General features: G+C 30.1%; 2 protein-coding genes and 1 long non-coding RNA gene across 3 annotated transcripts; 2 read left to right on the top strand and 1 right to left on the bottom strand.

Moving 5' to 3' along the window:
• Positions 1 to 1134: 1134 nt before the first annotated feature.
• Positions 1135 to 4247, top strand: LOC100811509 (endoglucanase 16). Its single transcript, XM_003527709.5, has 8 exons — positions 1135 to 1751; positions 1863 to 2075; positions 2193 to 2393; positions 2488 to 2565; positions 2813 to 2962; positions 3074 to 3182; positions 3415 to 3578; positions 3738 to 4247. The coding sequence occupies exons 1-8, from the start codon at positions 1539 to 1541 to the stop codon at positions 4059 to 4061; spliced, it is 1452 nt and encodes a 483-aa protein (XP_003527757.2). The 5' UTR covers positions 1135 to 1538; the 3' UTR covers positions 4062 to 4247.
• A 261-nt stretch (positions 4248 to 4508) lies between these two features.
• On the bottom strand, positions 4509 to 8156 carry LOC102660392 (uncharacterized). Its single transcript, XR_414583.4, has 2 exons — positions 7924 to 8156; positions 4509 to 4806 (listed from the first exon to the last, which is right to left on the bottom strand). It is a non-coding gene; the product is annotated as an uncharacterized lncRNA (long non-coding RNA).
• Positions 8157 to 10639: 2483 nt separating this feature from the next.
• LOC100810971 (endoglucanase 16) lies at positions 10640 to 13413 on the top strand. The gene is made up of 8 exons (XM_041016280.1): positions 10640 to 10852; positions 10966 to 11178; positions 11466 to 11666; positions 11794 to 11871; positions 12153 to 12302; positions 12414 to 12522; positions 12803 to 12981; positions 13090 to 13413. The coding sequence occupies exons 1-8, from the start codon at positions 10640 to 10642 to the stop codon at positions 13411 to 13413; spliced, it is 1467 nt and encodes a 488-aa protein (XP_040872214.1).
• The last annotated feature ends 3018 nt before the right edge of the window (positions 13414 to 16431 follow it).

Raw genomic sequence — 16431 nt, 5'->3', positions numbered from 1 at the left:
AGGTTTTGCCCTTGGTTCAGCATGTAAGTTAATTTGAGGTTTTTTTGTTTGCTTGCTACCTGCCTTTTGTTCTGAGTCCATTTAATCTTTGGAACATTTGCACGAAACTTCATTGATCAGGCAAGCGACAACTATACTTGTTGATTGTCCAAAAGAGATATTTCTTTCGCCTGTGGGTATCTTGCAGGGATAAAAAACCTGCACATAATATGGATTAAAGATAGTAACACGCCCAAAGAAGCCATATATAATTAAAATCAGTGGAAATATATAAATTATAAGTTTTTTTTGGACAAATTTGAAAAACTTTTTTCTAAATAGTATATCACCGTGCAAAACTCGTGCTAAAAAAATGATAAACAATCACTCGCAAGAGAATCCCCCTCATCTCTTGAATTCACATCCTTATCTGGAATTTTCCTTTCACATGTCCACTTGGGATGATTATTTTCTTCCCATGACTTCTTTATACAACAAAAGTTATGATTTCATTCATAAATATGATTTAGTGGACTTTTATTGCTACACCTTTTTAGTTAGTCTTTTATCATGATAACGGTACATCTTTTTTTTTTTTTTTTTTTATCAGTAACGGTACATCTTATTATATTTTGGAATTAATGTATCTTTTAAATTTCTGACTTGTATAATTGTATTCGTTTAAAATTTCGAACTGTTCTTCCCATGTAATTGAGAATGAAAATACAACATATGTGTCAAATGCAACCTAAGAATAATAAGGATAACTTTAAGGTATGAAGGAATAGAAATTTGAAGAATTTAATTAGAATATGTAAACAAAGTAAATGTTTTACATACTATTGTTCAGATAATATAAATAGAAATCGTTTACTTTTGTAACAATTATTTTAATTAGATAACAATAAAAAAACTTATATTATATATCAAATATGAAGGATGAATCTGAATAAAAAAAAACATAATTGAATAAAAAATATGATTGATAAATCTAATGCTGTTAACTTATATTAGTTGAAGTTGATCCAAGAACTGTTGACTTCAAACAAAGGAATCCGTTTTGTTTGTTGATAAAAGTGAATTAAAAGCAAGAGGGAGAATAAGCGGTGCATCTTCATTGGCCAATTTTATCTTTAGTTTCCTCTCCACTTTGTTAATGAGATAACAAGCTATGCCTATTACCACCGCATGCTAAGAATAGTAGTCGGTAAATTGGGTTAAAAATGGAGGATGGAAAATCCCTACTAAAAAAACAAAGGCTTTTAGGCCTCTTTTACTTGCAACCATCCCCTAGTTTCCTTCATCCTCTAAAAACCAACTATCTCATTAAAAAAAAAAAAACGAAACACCCAAATCAAAAAGCAATTGTTCATGCTTCTTGGTTCCTTTCGGAGACAAATTAAAACAACTTTCCAACCATCAACTTAACCAGTTCTTTGCATATTTTTCTCTGTAAAAACTCTCATCCCAAGCCACCTCTTACAAACACCTCTCTCTAGCTAGCTCCCTCTCTTTCCCCTAACTTGCAGTGTGTAAATTTAAATTATTTGCATCATTTCATGGGTACTAAACAAGTTTGTTGGGCCATCATTGTAGTATGGCTTACATTGTTTGAAGGAAATACAATGCTTGTTAAGGGTGATTTTAATTACAAGGAGGCTCTGACCAAGTCCCTTATCTTCCTAGAGGCACAACGTTCAGGGAAGCTCCCTTCAAATAATAGGGTGCCTTGGAGAGGAGACTCAGCACTCGATGATGGCAAACTCGCTAATGTACATATCTTTCTATCTCTTAAAAACACATATAAACAAATTAACATGCAAAGAGAATGATAGAATAATTTGTGATATCTTATCATATAATTAATATTAATTTATATATAGGTGGACCTTGCTGGGGGATACTATGATGCAGGGGACAACGTGAAATATGGGCTCCCCATGGCTTTCACCGTTACTACGCTAGCATGGGGAGCCATTTTTTACAAGTCAGAATTTAAAGCTGCAAATGAGTTAGATAATATTCAAGATGCCATTCGTTGGGGTACCGATTATTTTCTCAAAGCTAGTTCTCGACACAAAAGATTATATGTGGAGGTACGCAGTGCCATTCTTAATTTTACTAGCAAATAATTTCGCCAGCTTGTTTATAATAATTAACATGCTTCATTTCTTTTATCTTAGAAATAAAACATAACATTGTAATAATATTAGGTTGGGGACCCGGAAGATGATCACCATTGTTGGGCTCCACCAGAAAATATGAAGACAAAGAGAAGTGTTAAGATGATTACTAGTGACACTCCCGGGACTGAGATCGCGGCTGAAACTGCAGCAGCAATGGCTGCTTCTTCCATTGTTTTTAGGCCCAAAGATCGTAAATATGCTCGTCGTCTTCTCAACAGAGCTAAATTGGTACATTCACGTGCTTATATACATACATGAAATATTCATGTCTCCTTAACATTAATTTGGGTGCTGATTTTTCTCTCTTCCACATTGCTTGTAGCTTTTCCAAATGGCCAAATCGCATAAAGGAACTTTTGATGGAGAGTGTCCCTTCTACTGCTCTTATTCCGGCTATAATGTAATTGACTACTCCTATATAAACTTCATCTCTAAATTATGGAAAAATTAGACCATGTGCTCCTGGTCAATTTTCACATGACATGTCACATTGTTCAATTTACTAAAAATTGATAATGTGTCACGTAGAGATTGATCAAATCACATGGTTCAGATGATAAATTAATTTCTCCGGAATTTACCAACCTTTAATTTAATTTCATAATTAGTGCAAATTAACGTATGTGAATGGTGTTGGTGGGATGCAGGACGAGATGATGTGGGCAGCAACATGGCTATACATGGCAACCAGGAAGTCTGTGTATATGAAGTACATAACAGAAGAATGCATGAGTGCAAGTGTAGCAGAATTTAGTTGGGACCTTAAATATGCTGGAGCTCAAATCCTTCTCAGCCAGGTTTAATTTTCTATCATCATTACTCTTTCTTTCTCATCTTTATGTGTCACTGCGCTTAATTAATTTAATCCTTCCTCTAAGTCCTAATTAACAAATGATATTGTTGCTCAGTTACATTTCGAAGGTCAAAAGAATTTGGAAACATTCAAAAGCCATGCCGAAAGTTTCATATGCTCTGTCCTACCTGACAGTCCCTACCACCAGATTAAACTGTCCCCTGGTTAGTGCTCTCTCTTATTAGTAACTATTTTAGCGACCAAAAAAATATTTTTCCTTTTGTTAATTATGGAGTCATTAAATTATAGTGACGTATTTTCTTTTAAAGTTAGACATCTAAATTGTTTCGTCACTAATTTTAATTTACATGTGATTGTGATCTTTACAAGCTAAGCTATGATTAATATACATGTGATGTGACCTTATAGTTGGCTACAAATAATGTTGCAATGCAGGTGGCTTTATTCATTTGAGAGATGGAGCCAACACACAGTATGCCACGGGCACAGCTTTCTTGTTCACTGTATATAGTGATTTGCTTGACAAACATAATCAGAAAGTCACATGTGGAGACAAACATTTTAGCTCCTCCCATCTCCTTGCTTTTGCTAAGAAACAAGTTAGTACACACACACACACACACACACATATATATATATATATATATACACACACACATTAGTTAAATATTACATATACAAGACATAGACTATTCGATTAATTAATCTAAAATATAGACTTATTGATTAATTGGGTGGTGAAATTGCAATTTGCACAGATGGATTACATACTAGGGAAAAACCCTGAAAGAAGATCTTACATGGTTGGATTTGGAAAGAACCCACCAACGCAGGCTCACCATAGAGGTGCTTCGGTGCCAAAACTGAAAAAGGATGAAGAGGTGGTTTGCGCCACGAGCTTCTCCAAATGGTTTCAAAAAGATGCACCTAACCCCCATGAACTCACTGGTGCCATCTTGGGTGGACCTGACTTCAACGACAAGTTCAACGATAAACGTTGGGACTCGCCTAAGACTGAACCATGCACTTACATCAATTCCCTAGCTGCTGGAGCTCTTGCCAAGCTTGCATCTTTGAGTTGATTTTTATGTTTCAAAATTTGTATATAGATTGTGACCCATGGATTAGACTTACAACTGATTTTTGTAAGTCTCTTACTTTTTGGTGTACAATGATCATATTATGATTTAAATTTAGGACCTCCTACATATTATTCTAAACCTCTTACCACTAGGCCCACTCTAGTAATTTGTGAGTCTCTTAGTGTGTCGGTGTTTATATTGTATCTTGTTCCTTTTTATGAGTAAATAGATGGATAAGAAATAAGAAACATATGAACCGTGATGTGAGATATATAGACAACATTTTACTATTATTTTATCTTTAGTAATTAGGTGTAAGAATTAAATTAATCTCTTTATACGACAAAATCTCCCTTTATGTCTTAGGTTAACTTTCTTTAAACGAAACGTATCAGAAAATCTTGTGGAAACTAGTATTATGGCATAAACGAGGGAGACAGATTTGTGTTTGTCAATAAGACTCAACGCATCAAATCATCTGACACAAATTGAATCCAACTGATTAGATTTACAAACTAATTCTCCATTTGCGTCTCTTTCCAAACAATTTACGGAAAGGGTTTATTCTACACATGCATGGTGAATCCTGCATGGGCCTATTTCGCCAACCATCCTGACAACATCACTTGTACCTGCATCCTACGCCTGCTAGCTGAGTTGACCTGCACCTGTCTGCTGGGCTGGTACTTGCTGCTGTATCGCCAGTTAAAGGGGAGAAATCCAATGGCAGCTATTACACCAGCAGCTTTGGTGGAACCAACCACGTGTCAGTATTAACGAATAATTTAACTATATTTTACAAATAATAAAATTTAAATATATTCTAAAAATAATTTAAATATATTTAACTTTTTTAACTTGCTTTAAGTTTTTCAAGTTTTCGAAACTGTCTGTATCATTAAAAAAATTTGTTTGAAGTAATAATTTAAATATATTCTACAAATAATAAAATTTAAATATATTTTACAAATAATTTAAAATACATGCAAACATAAATTTAAATAAATAACAGAATGTATATATATATATTTGAATAACAAAATATATTCTACAAATAACAAAATTTAAATATATGTAAACACAAATTTAAATAAATAACAGAATATATATATATATATATATATATATATATATATATATATATATATATATATATATATATATATATATATATATATATAATATATTATACAAATAACAAAATTTAAATATATTCTACAAATAATTTAAAATACATGCAAACACAAATTTAAATAAATAACAGAATATATATATTTGAATAACAAAATATATTCTATAAATAACAAAATTTAAATATATTCTACAAATAAATTAAAATACATGTAAATACAAATTTAAATAAATAACAGAATAGACCCCTTCCGTAAATCAGTAGGACGTATATCACCATCATGCATGTGTAGGAATAGACCCCTTCCGTAAATTGTTTGAAAAGAGACCCAGATGAAGAATTAGTTTGTAAAACTAACCCCTGGGACTAATTTGCCATCATCTAAGTAATTAATCTGATTCTAAAACATAAAGGGAGTTTAAGTTAATTATTGTAAAAAAAATATGTTTAATTTAAAATTTATGTAGGAAGATTTGATTTTAGTCTTTTAAAGATTTTTATTTTGATTTTAATTTTATAAAGTTTTTTTATCCTTGTTATCTATTGACATGTAACGTCATCAATGTATTTAATATAATAATCATGGATTTTTTTATAAATCATTTTTAAATTATTATCTATTAACAAAAATTTATTGAAATTAAGAAATTGTATGTATCATAAACTTGGCTTGATTTTGCTCAAAGAACTTTTATATTAGCTACTTTCCCATCTTTTAGCAATCCTTAATCATCCACCATAATATTTATAATGTTTTACAAAAAGTGGGACTTGATTAAGTTTACGTACTCTTGTAAACTCTTGAAAATACTCACGATTGTTTTTAGTTTGGTGATCTTTCCATCATCTTATAATGTTGACCGTCAAATACTCATACCTGTTTATGTTTCTTTTTTATTATTATTATTATTATTATTATTATTATTATTATGCCTCTTGTCTTCACGGCAAAAAATGATGTGGAGATGTGTAGGGACCAATGGAATTGGCCGAAGAACAATCCTAGTGTGTTTGGAGCTTGGAATCCAAGTTGTCTCTTTGATTCATGTGTCACTTGACAATTTGACTTTGTCTTGTCAGATTTTAGTTTTGATATTTCTTTGTTTTATATGTATTAGGGTGGTTCAAGAGATGTTAAATGAAGCATACCTTTGTAACCTGTTACGATTTTTCATCGCTAGATTCCTAGAGGCTTAAAAACATTAAATTATTGAGTTTCGGATAAATAAATGAAATTTATAATACCTAACTGTTATCAAAACAACAATCAATCCTCTAATATAGGTTGGACTAACGACTTTCGATTTGAGGTAAGCTTCACAGTATCTTTCTCAATATATTATTCAATTTGGACTAACAATTCTTATCTACTACTTTATAATCTTGATATTCTCATATTTACTCGACTTCATGAAATACAATCAAGTTTATGAAATTTGAGTTTAGATTTCATGATTCAACAATAAACTACAGGGGTATTGAGAGTGGACAGGAAAATATATATTCTGGAACAAATTTTTTTCAGGGTTTAATAAGCTACAGGTTATATATATATATATATATATATTCAGGAACACATTCTGTTTTTTTCTTATAATTTTTTAAATTTATAAAAGAGCCCATGTATCTAATTTTTTATAATTCTCTGATGCTTAATAACATTAGAAACTGTTAATCAGAAACACAAATATGTTCATTTTATTGCAGTAGATTGAGAACTAAAATATAAACAGAGTGTCCATTTTGTTCTTATTTTTGAAAAAAAAATTAAATTTAAGAATAAATGCAATCCCACTTTAAAAAAAATAGTTTTTAATCAAATTCTTTATGCAATTAATTTGTAAAAGGCCATTTCCTACTTCTTTCTCTTGTATAATCCCAATGATAATTCGAAAGTAAGCATAACGATATGAGTAGTTAAAGTAATCTGGCAGTAACATTATGATAAAGCAATTTTAATTTTTTTTGGATACAGGGAGGGATAACAGCCCCTAAGGAACTACTCTAGTATGACGAGTAAAGGAAATAGACAAATCATCCTGCAAGAGAAGCAGGCTACAAATAGAAGGAACACCAGACAGAACTTTCAACCCCAAGAGGCTGATTATGAGCCGCTGAATTGGATTCCCTGTTGACACTTTTGAACAACTTTAGGGAAGAATTCGTTTTGAGTTGTTTGCTCATCTTTTCGATCTCATGATATTACATATTTTGTCACTTTTTACTTTAATAGTAAAACTTAATTTTGAGTTTTTAAATTTTACTTGGACAACAAAAAAGTAACAGAGCCTCTTTTTTTTCTTTTTCAAATAACATTAAAAAATAATCTTTTTTTTTAAAAGAAGTGAAATTGTTAAGAGTTCTTCTCTTGAAACTCTTATAAAGCAATTTTAAGAACTAGACATTCAAACAAAGCGGACGGAGACTATGGTGGAAAAATAAATTTCTTTGTGTTTGATGCACAAAGAAGAATAATCGAGTATGATAAGTTTTTGGGTTTTAAATTTTTTTAAGATTTTGAATATTTTATTTTAGTTAATGGAAAAAAGACAATGTGCCATTTTTTTAAAGCATAAACAACTGAATAATAATCCAGTGATGAAATTTCAAGGATCTTAAACAAAACCAACAACGATGCTATAACTATAAGAGTAAGTAGTGCATTCTATGGATTAAATTAACTCATAAAAATAATTATACTAGTAAAGATAGATTTGGCACAAAACATACGGGACTCTTCTTCCGTGATTGTTTCACCGCTCTTCTTGTTATGCTTCTTGGCGTACCTCTGGTTCCTCAGAAACTATAGATTCGGAGTTTGGTGGAGGTGTGGCGGTGTCTCTTTGGCTTTTTGATGGGCCTTTTAGGACTGGTTGTGAGTGGTGGGGTACTGTACTTCTTCAACTTTGCCATCTCTTAAAGAGGGGGAGGATGATTACTCAATTATTGGGGTTGGAGATGCTGCGGGTAAGGGTATATAGTACCTATCGATCCTGCCCTACACATATATATCATATATATTAAATACTAATATAATTAAAATATGTTATTTAATTAAATAATTTATATTATACATATATTATTCTATAAAAAATTATTTTTGTAATTTTATGACTAATAATAATAATCTAAAAATGAATCTTAATCCAATATATATTATATTAAATTTGTTTCACATTCTATTTAAGAATATTTAACTATTATTTTTTTTATGTACAAATTTATGAATTTGTTAAAAAATTCTTTTAAGATTGATTTCAAATTGTGAATTAATATTTTATGTTGTTTGATGTTCATTAGTAATGTAAATTTGTACATATTTAATGAATTATTTTTTATAATATTGAATGATTATGTTTATAATGTTTATTTATAACTTAAATTTAATACTATTTTCTGTCTTACATATAAGAAGTAAAATGCAATAGTTTATTGGTCCTAATTATAAGAAATATAAGATTATTTTATTAAAATTTTCTTTTTACATCTAATTAATTATGTTTATTAATGATATACACACATTTCTTCATTAAAATGAGTGTATTGATTGAGCTATCAACAAAATCATGTATACTTATTAGTTAAAAAAATTATCTGAAAAATAATCACCTCTTAAATCATTTAATATAATGAGTAGTTTTGAAATAAATTTAAAATTTATGATAAATTAATTAATTTAATCATTTATATTAGTTTTGATGAATTAAGTAATTATATATATATATATATATATATATATATATATATATATATAAAAGACTAAAAATAATATTATGTGTGAATATTTTTAATTAATATTATCTTTAAATTACTTGAAAGTAAATTTTTACTTTACTTATAATAATTATTCTAATTAATATATATTTTTATTAATTTATTAACTTTAAACATAATGCGGATAATATGAGTGGAAGATTAAAGTTGATATGAGTATTTTATTATATTAAGGCAGAGTTATAAGAATGGTACTCTAGGACTTTATCGTGATGATACCCATTGTCAGTCCTACTCGTAAACCAATATCGACCTCATCTTCAAGCTCTCCCTCGCCCACCGCTACTACGCACAACTCATCTCTGCGCTTCACTTCTGCCAGCACCACGATGTTGCCTGCTCCTGCCACTTCATCCTTGGCCACCCTCACTGCCTCACCAAATACTCTCTCAAACTATTTCCCTCCCTACAATGACGCTGTGCAAGAAGAGATGACTTTCTTTTCCAGCTATTCGAGTACTTCAGCGGGAATCCAAGCGGAATCTCTATCACAAACCCAAACATTGGTGCCTTTGTGCAAATTCATGCTTGGTTTCAGCAAAAGAGATAATGAGGAAAGAAGAGGAAACTGAAACCCTAGAGGGGAGAGGGAGAGTTAGTGTGTGTTTGTTTACCTGTACATGAGCTATTGGCTAATCCTATGAATACCTGCACATGCCATCACAAATTTATTTATTTTATATAAAAAAATTATAACATAATTCAAACTTGAATATATTTTATATCAAAATTGTAAATTTTTAATTTACTTTTCATGTGAATAATCTTGTCAATCTTCAAATTATAGATAGCATGAGTTTGTAGTCTATTTTTATTAGGAAAATTATTTTTTAGCTTAATGTCACATTTTATTCTTATGTTTTTATGAATTTTGTTTGCACATCTCATTCCCTTTTTTTAAAACTCTATAAATTTTGCCCTTCAATTAGTTGAGCATCTATGGTTATTCACTGAGTCTTTACCATGCTTAGGTTTTTAACTAAATTTCTTTACTTGTTTTTTAGACCATATAGTGTTAGGTGAAATTAAGGAATTCTAACAAAATTTTGCTCCTATGCTATAATTCTTAATTGAGTTTTTAACTTTTTTTGTAGGTTCTAGAAAAATAATATATTCATGTATTAATATTTATATTTTTTAGCTTAAAATATTATTTTATTAGTATTATGATCATTTTGAAAAAAAAAATTAAAATGGTAATTTTTTCACGCTAAAATATTTGAAACAATAAATTTAAACTGAATTTTGAAACAATAAAGTAATCGTTAATTAAAACAGTAATTAAAGCAATAACTTTGAAACAATAAATTGAAACGCAATTTCGAAATAATAAAAGTTTAAACAATGAAACCTATAATAAATGGTGCAATGGTAATTTTCTCGTAAAGCTCACTCCTTCCTTCAACCTCTAAGAACCAATTCCCTCATTTAGCAAAGGAAAACAAAACGAACACCCAAAACAAAGTATTGTTGTTACTTTGTTACTACTTCTTGGTTCCTTTCGGAGACAAATTAAAACAACTTTCCAACCATCAACTTAACCAGTTCTTTGCATATTTTTCTCTATAAAAACTCTCATCCCAAGCCACCTCTTACAAACACCTCTCTCTAGCTAGCTCCCTCTCTTTCCCCTAACTTGCAGTGTGTAAATTTAAATTATTTGCATCATTTCATGGGTACTAAACACGTATATTGGGCCATCATTGTAGTATGGCTTACATTATTTGAAGGAAATACAATGCTTGTTAAAGGTGATTTTAATTACAAGGAGGCTCTGACCAAGTCCCTTATCTTCCTAGAGGCACAACGTTCAGGGAAGCTCCCTTCAAATAATAGGGTGCCTTGGAGAGGAGACTCAGCACTCGATGATGGCAAACTCGTTAATGTACATATCTTTCTATCTCTTAAAAACACATATATACACAAATTAACATGCAAAGAGAATGATAGAATAATTTGTGATATCTTATCATATAATTAATATTAATTTATATATAGGTGGACCTTGCTGGGGGATACTATGATGCAGGGGACAACGTGAAATATGGGCTTCCCATGGCTTTCACCGTTACTACGCTAGCATGGGGAGCCATTTTTTACAAGCCAGAATTTGAAGCTGCAAATGAGTTGGGTAATGTTCACGATGCTATTCGTTGGGGTACCGATTATTTTCTCAAAGCTAGTTCTCGACACAAAAGATTATATGTGGAGGTAGTGCCATTCTTTTACTAGCTAGCAAATAATTTCGCCGTTACTTTTAAGAATTAGAGAAAAAAATGCTATCCATTATAATGTAATTTTTTTAAATGATGTAATCATAACTTATTATATATATTATGAGTTTATTAATTTTTAAAATAATTATCTTAAAATAATTTATAATCAGAAGATAATTATAAATTTATCAATTTATAAATACATAAACATTAGACTCTAATAATTAACGTGCTTCATTTCTTTTATCTTAGAAGTAAAACATAACATTGTAATAATATTAGGTTGGGGACCCGGAAGATGATCACCACTGTTGGGCTCCACCAGAAAATATGAAGACAAAGAGAAGTGTTAAGATGATTACTAGTGACATTCCCGGAACTGAGATCGCGGCTGAAACTGCAGCAGCAATGGCTGCTTCTTCCATTGTTTTTAGGCCCAAAGATCGTAAATATGCTCGTCGTCTTCTCAACAGAGCTAAATTGGTACGTCCACCACTTGCATATATACATGAAATATTTGTTTCCTTAATTTGATATATATATATATATATATATATATATATATATATATATATAGCTTATTTTTCCCTCTTCCACATTAATCTTGCAGCTTTTCCAAATGGCTAACTCGAATAAAGGAACGTATGATGGAGAGTGTCCCTTCTACTGCTCTTATTCCGGCTATAATGTAAGTAATTACTCCAATAAAGTTTATCTCTAAATTATGAAAAAATTATTACATGGTGAGAGACAATGTGATTTTAGCATGATTTCTATGCCACATAATTATATTATTCCCTGTAAAAAAAAATTATATTATTCAATTTATGAAAAAGTTAATAACTTGTCACATAAAACATTAATCAGATCACATGACTCAGATCATATAACAATTTCTCCTAAATTATGAATCGTTAATTTCATAATTAGTGCAAATTAACGTATGTGAATGGTGTTGGTGAGATGCAGGACGAGATGATGTGGGCAGCAACATGGCTATACATGGCAACCAGGAAGTCTGTGTATATGAAGTACATAACAGAAGAATGCATGAGTGCAAGTGTAGCAGAATTTAGTTGGGACCTTAAATATGCTGGAGCTCAAATCCTTCTCAGCCAGGTTTAATTTTCTATCATCATTACTCTTTCTTTCTCATCTTTATGTGTCACTGCGCTTAATTAATTTAATGCTTCCTCTAAGTCCTAATTAACAAATGATATCGTTGCTCAGTTACATTTCGAAGGTCAAAAGAATTTGGAAACATTCAAAAGCCATGCCGAAAGTTTCATATGCTCTGTCCTACCTGATAGTCCCTACCACCAGATTAAATTGTCCCCTGGTCAGTACTCTCTCTTCTTTCCATGTGTTTCCATTACATTTATACTTAAAATTAATAAATTAGCTAGCGACTGAATTTACTGACGAAAAAATGTTTTCTTCCCTTTTAATTATGGAGTCGCCAAACTTTAGCGACAAATTTTTAAAACTTAATGCCCCGTCACTAGTTTTAATTTTTGTAATAGATTTTGATCTTTACAAGCTATCATGACCTGGGGCTGAACTTTGTTTAATTAATATACACATCACCTAATAGTTTGTTATAAATAATAATGATGCAGGTGGCTTTATTCATTTAAGAGATGGAGCCAACACACAGTATGCCACCGGCACTTCTTTCTTGTTCACTGTATATAGTGATTTGCTTGCTAAACATAATCAGAAAGTCACATGTGGAGACAAACAATTTAGCTCGTCCCATCTTCTTGCTTTTGCTAAGAAACAAGTCAGTACATATATATACATTAATTAAATATTACATATACATTTGAAAACAAACAATTAATTAGTACGTACTATAAACACAGACTAATTGATTAATTGGGTGGTGAAATTGCAATTTGTACAGATGGATTACATACTAGGGAACAACCCTGAAGGAAGATCATACATGGTAGGATTTGGAAAGAACCCACCAACGCAAGCTCACCATAGAGGTGCTTCCGTTTCCATATTGAAAAAGGGTGAAGAGGTGGTTTGTGCCTTGAGCTTCACGCAATGGTTTCAAAAAGATGAACCTAACCCCAATGAACTCACTGGTGCCATTTTGGGTGGACCTGACATCAACGACAAGTTCAACGATAAACGTTGGGATTCGCCTAAGACTGAACCATGCACCTACATCAATTCCCTAGCTGCTGGGGCTCTAGCTAAACTTGCATCTTTGGGTTGATTTTCATGTTTCTAAATTAGTAGTACATAGATTGTGACACATATGATAAAACTTGCAACTTACTTTTGTGAGTCTCTTACATGCTTAGTGTGTGGAGTTTTTAATTAGCATATAAAAGTAATTTGGTTGTACCTTGCTCCTAATTGCTATTAGCAAATTGAAGGATAAGAATTAAGAAACATATGAACCGTGACGTGTGCATTTTCTTAACCTCATTTTTTTTAGCTTTAATAATGTTAGATAGACGCCAACATTTTACCATTAATTTTTTTAGTTAGGTTTAACAATTAAACTATAACGATCAATTTTCTTTTAACGGACTATGTATGGAAAAATCTTGTAGCCAGAAGGTGAAAACTAGTATATATAAAGGCATAAACGAGAGGAGCGAATGAGACATGTGTCTGTCAAAAAGACTCAACGCATAATATCCCATCAATCTGATTCTAAAATAAAATGAGAGTTTAAGTTTACTATAGTAAAACAAATAATATATATATTTGGTGTTGTTGCTCACTCACATGCAGTCACAGTAATCCTGTTTAGAGTTGAAGGGTTACGAGTAGGCAAACCACCAACACAAGAGCCAAGGGGTAGTCACCCTCAACCACATGATTCCGAACACGTGTGATGCGATAAGTTGAAGTAGTTGAGACTTGAAGTACAAATATCAATACTTTTAATTTTAACAAAATAATACTACTATTCTTTTTTCTTTTGATGTTTTGATAGAAAATGATAGTTAAATATTTTTATTCAAATTAAATGTTATTTTAAAATTTTAAATTATCATACGCATAAAAAATAAAACAGATATTAATAAAATTATAAGTATCTTTTTTTAAAAAAATACTAATAAATGTCATAAAAGTACTTATAAGAAATAAAAAATATTACAAAGTTGTGCTTTAAGAACATTAACACTTACTTAGTATTTGATATATGTTTTTAGAATATTTTTAATATAATGATTTTTATAAATATTTTAAATCAGTGTCTTAAAATATTGATTATTAGTTCTTTATGAAAATATTCACAAAATGTAATATTTATTATATTAAGAACTTAAAAATATTTAATAATTTTTATTTTGAATAATTAGTAATTTTTTTAAATTAATCATTAATATTTCTATTAAATTTAAACTATATTGGATCAGTTTTAATTTTTGAAAAAATTATTTAGTTGAAAAATGATTAGAATGCATCAATTCTTATATATTAATTTATTTAAACATCAATAAAATAATACAGTGTATTTTTTTCATCTCATATTGTATAATGTCTCTTCAATGCTCTATTTGGCATAGGGAATAAAAATAAGGTGAATGGAAATAGGAAAGAGAGAAATAAATAAATAAATAAAAGTGATTTTAATATTGTTTACTTAATTTGAAAGAAGCCGGAATTTGAAGTCAAGAAATATGGAAGATAAAAAATTAAAAAATATATAGGAAAGGTAAAAAAAATATTGTTAATAATGAAAATCATTTTTTCTCCTTCAATAGAAACATTGAAGATTGATTGTAGTAGTAATTAAAAATAAAAAGTATTGATAATTTTGCCTATTGAGTGAGGAAATAAAACAAAATGAATCCATATTTTTTTTTTCTTCTCCCTTGCTCCTTCCATCATTTCTGACCTATTAAATAATTTAAATTTAAATATTCTTATTCTATTTGATTTATCCCTCTTCTTTTGACGACCAAAACATATGGTTTAAGAATAGAGTTGAAAGTAGATGATATCCACGTCATGAAGGTGAGTGTTTGGCCTTTTGGAGGCAGAAAAAGAGTGTAGTTGAGATTTGTGAACATAACAAAAGAAGAAGAAGGATTGAAAATAGGGACCAACAATTCAGTTAGGATGACAAATACCTGTTTATTGGAATGCGGGCGTTGAACTTTAATATTCAATTACCAAAATGGGTCCCACCTACCCCTACTCCTGGAATGGATAAGCTTAACCTTCGTTAGTCTACGCTACCACTCTTTTTTAAATCAAAAGTAACAGCGTTTTTTTAACGAATTTCATCTATAATAGTAGCATTAAGAAGTGCTTTCCTAAATCTTTTTAGAAATTATTTCAAGATAATTTTACTTAATTATTACTCTTTAACTTTAGTTCTTTTTTTAAGGGTTTAACTTTAGTTCTAATATCATAAATATGCTAATTTTTTTTTAAAAAAAAAACTTGAACATTTAAAAATGTGTTCATAAGTGTTTGCTTGATTTGCAGACTTTTTTTTTTTTTATCTATAGTAGTTAAAATACAGGCACTCTGTGCATTAACTATTCATTTACTTTTAGAATTATATATATATTTGTAAATAACTATCATCTTTGAAAAGCTTTTGTATAAATATCTGCTTTTGATGTGGGTATGATTTTTAAAAGTGATTAAAGGATAAAATAGTTAGAAAATTGTATATACCAAAAAGAGCTATTTTTTTTTTGAAAGGTGCTATTTCCTTTATTATTAATAAAGTGATTGGGTTTAAATTAACTTGTATTCACGAATAAGTTGATGATGCTGTGAATTAGATAGTTTTTTCTGCATTTTTAGTATTTAAACATTAAATAGTTGATAGTATATGGAATTGCTTTTATTATTTATATACAGATTTTAGAACACACTGTTTAAAGAAAGAAACTCTCATCGTTTCATTTGTGATGTAAGAAAATAAACATGACTATTGTTTTCGTTAGCTTTCGATCAGGATAGTGTATCTGATATTGAAGATATATGGAAAATTGTTCTTAAGAAAGCATTAAACCGTCCGCGTTACTCTTGGTACGTGTGGCCATTGGATTTGGATGTTGCGTCCGATAGATTGTATTGAGATACACTTGGCTTACATGTGATCACGACAGGATCATTAGTGATTACTAATAATACATGCTAGTAGTCACAAGCGGCATTTGGTATATTCCATTTCTGATTCCTTTTATTCATTTATTGTCTTGCAATGATCACCCACTCCCTTCCCAATTTCATTATCCTCTTCTTAAGCTAGCCT

This window comes from Glycine max, chromosome 6 (assembly GCF_000004515.6).
Source record: "Glycine max cultivar Williams 82 chromosome 6, Glycine_max_v4.0, whole genome shotgun sequence".
NCBI lineage: Eukaryota > Viridiplantae > Streptophyta > Magnoliopsida > Fabales > Fabaceae > Glycine > Glycine max.
Note: the sequence above shows the minus strand (reverse complement) of the source record. Positions and strands in the feature narration are given on the sequence as shown.

Bases quoted from the DNA above. Each gene is read 5' to 3' on its own strand.
- LOC100811509 (XM_003527709.5), top strand. From the start codon at position 1,539: ATGGGTACTAAACAAGTTTGTTGGGCCATCATTGTAGTATGGCTTACA. The intron at 1,752-1,862 runs GTACATATCTTT...ATTTATATATAG, and splicing joins ATGATGGCAAACTCGCTAAT to GTGGACCTTGCTGGGGGATA. The intron at 2,076-2,192 runs GTACGCAGTGCC...TAATAATATTAG, and splicing joins ACAAAAGATTATATGTGGAG to GTTGGGGACCCGGAAGATGA.
- LOC100810971 (XM_041016280.1), top strand. From the start codon at position 10,640: ATGGGTACTAAACACGTATATTGGGCCATCATTGTAGTATGGCTTACA. The intron at 12,303-12,413 runs GTTTAATTTTCT...ATCGTTGCTCAG, and splicing joins CTCAAATCCTTCTCAGCCAG to TTACATTTCGAAGGTCAAAA. The intron at 12,523-12,802 runs GTCAGTACTCTC...ATAATGATGCAG, and splicing joins CCAGATTAAATTGTCCCCTG to GTGGCTTTATTCATTTAAGA.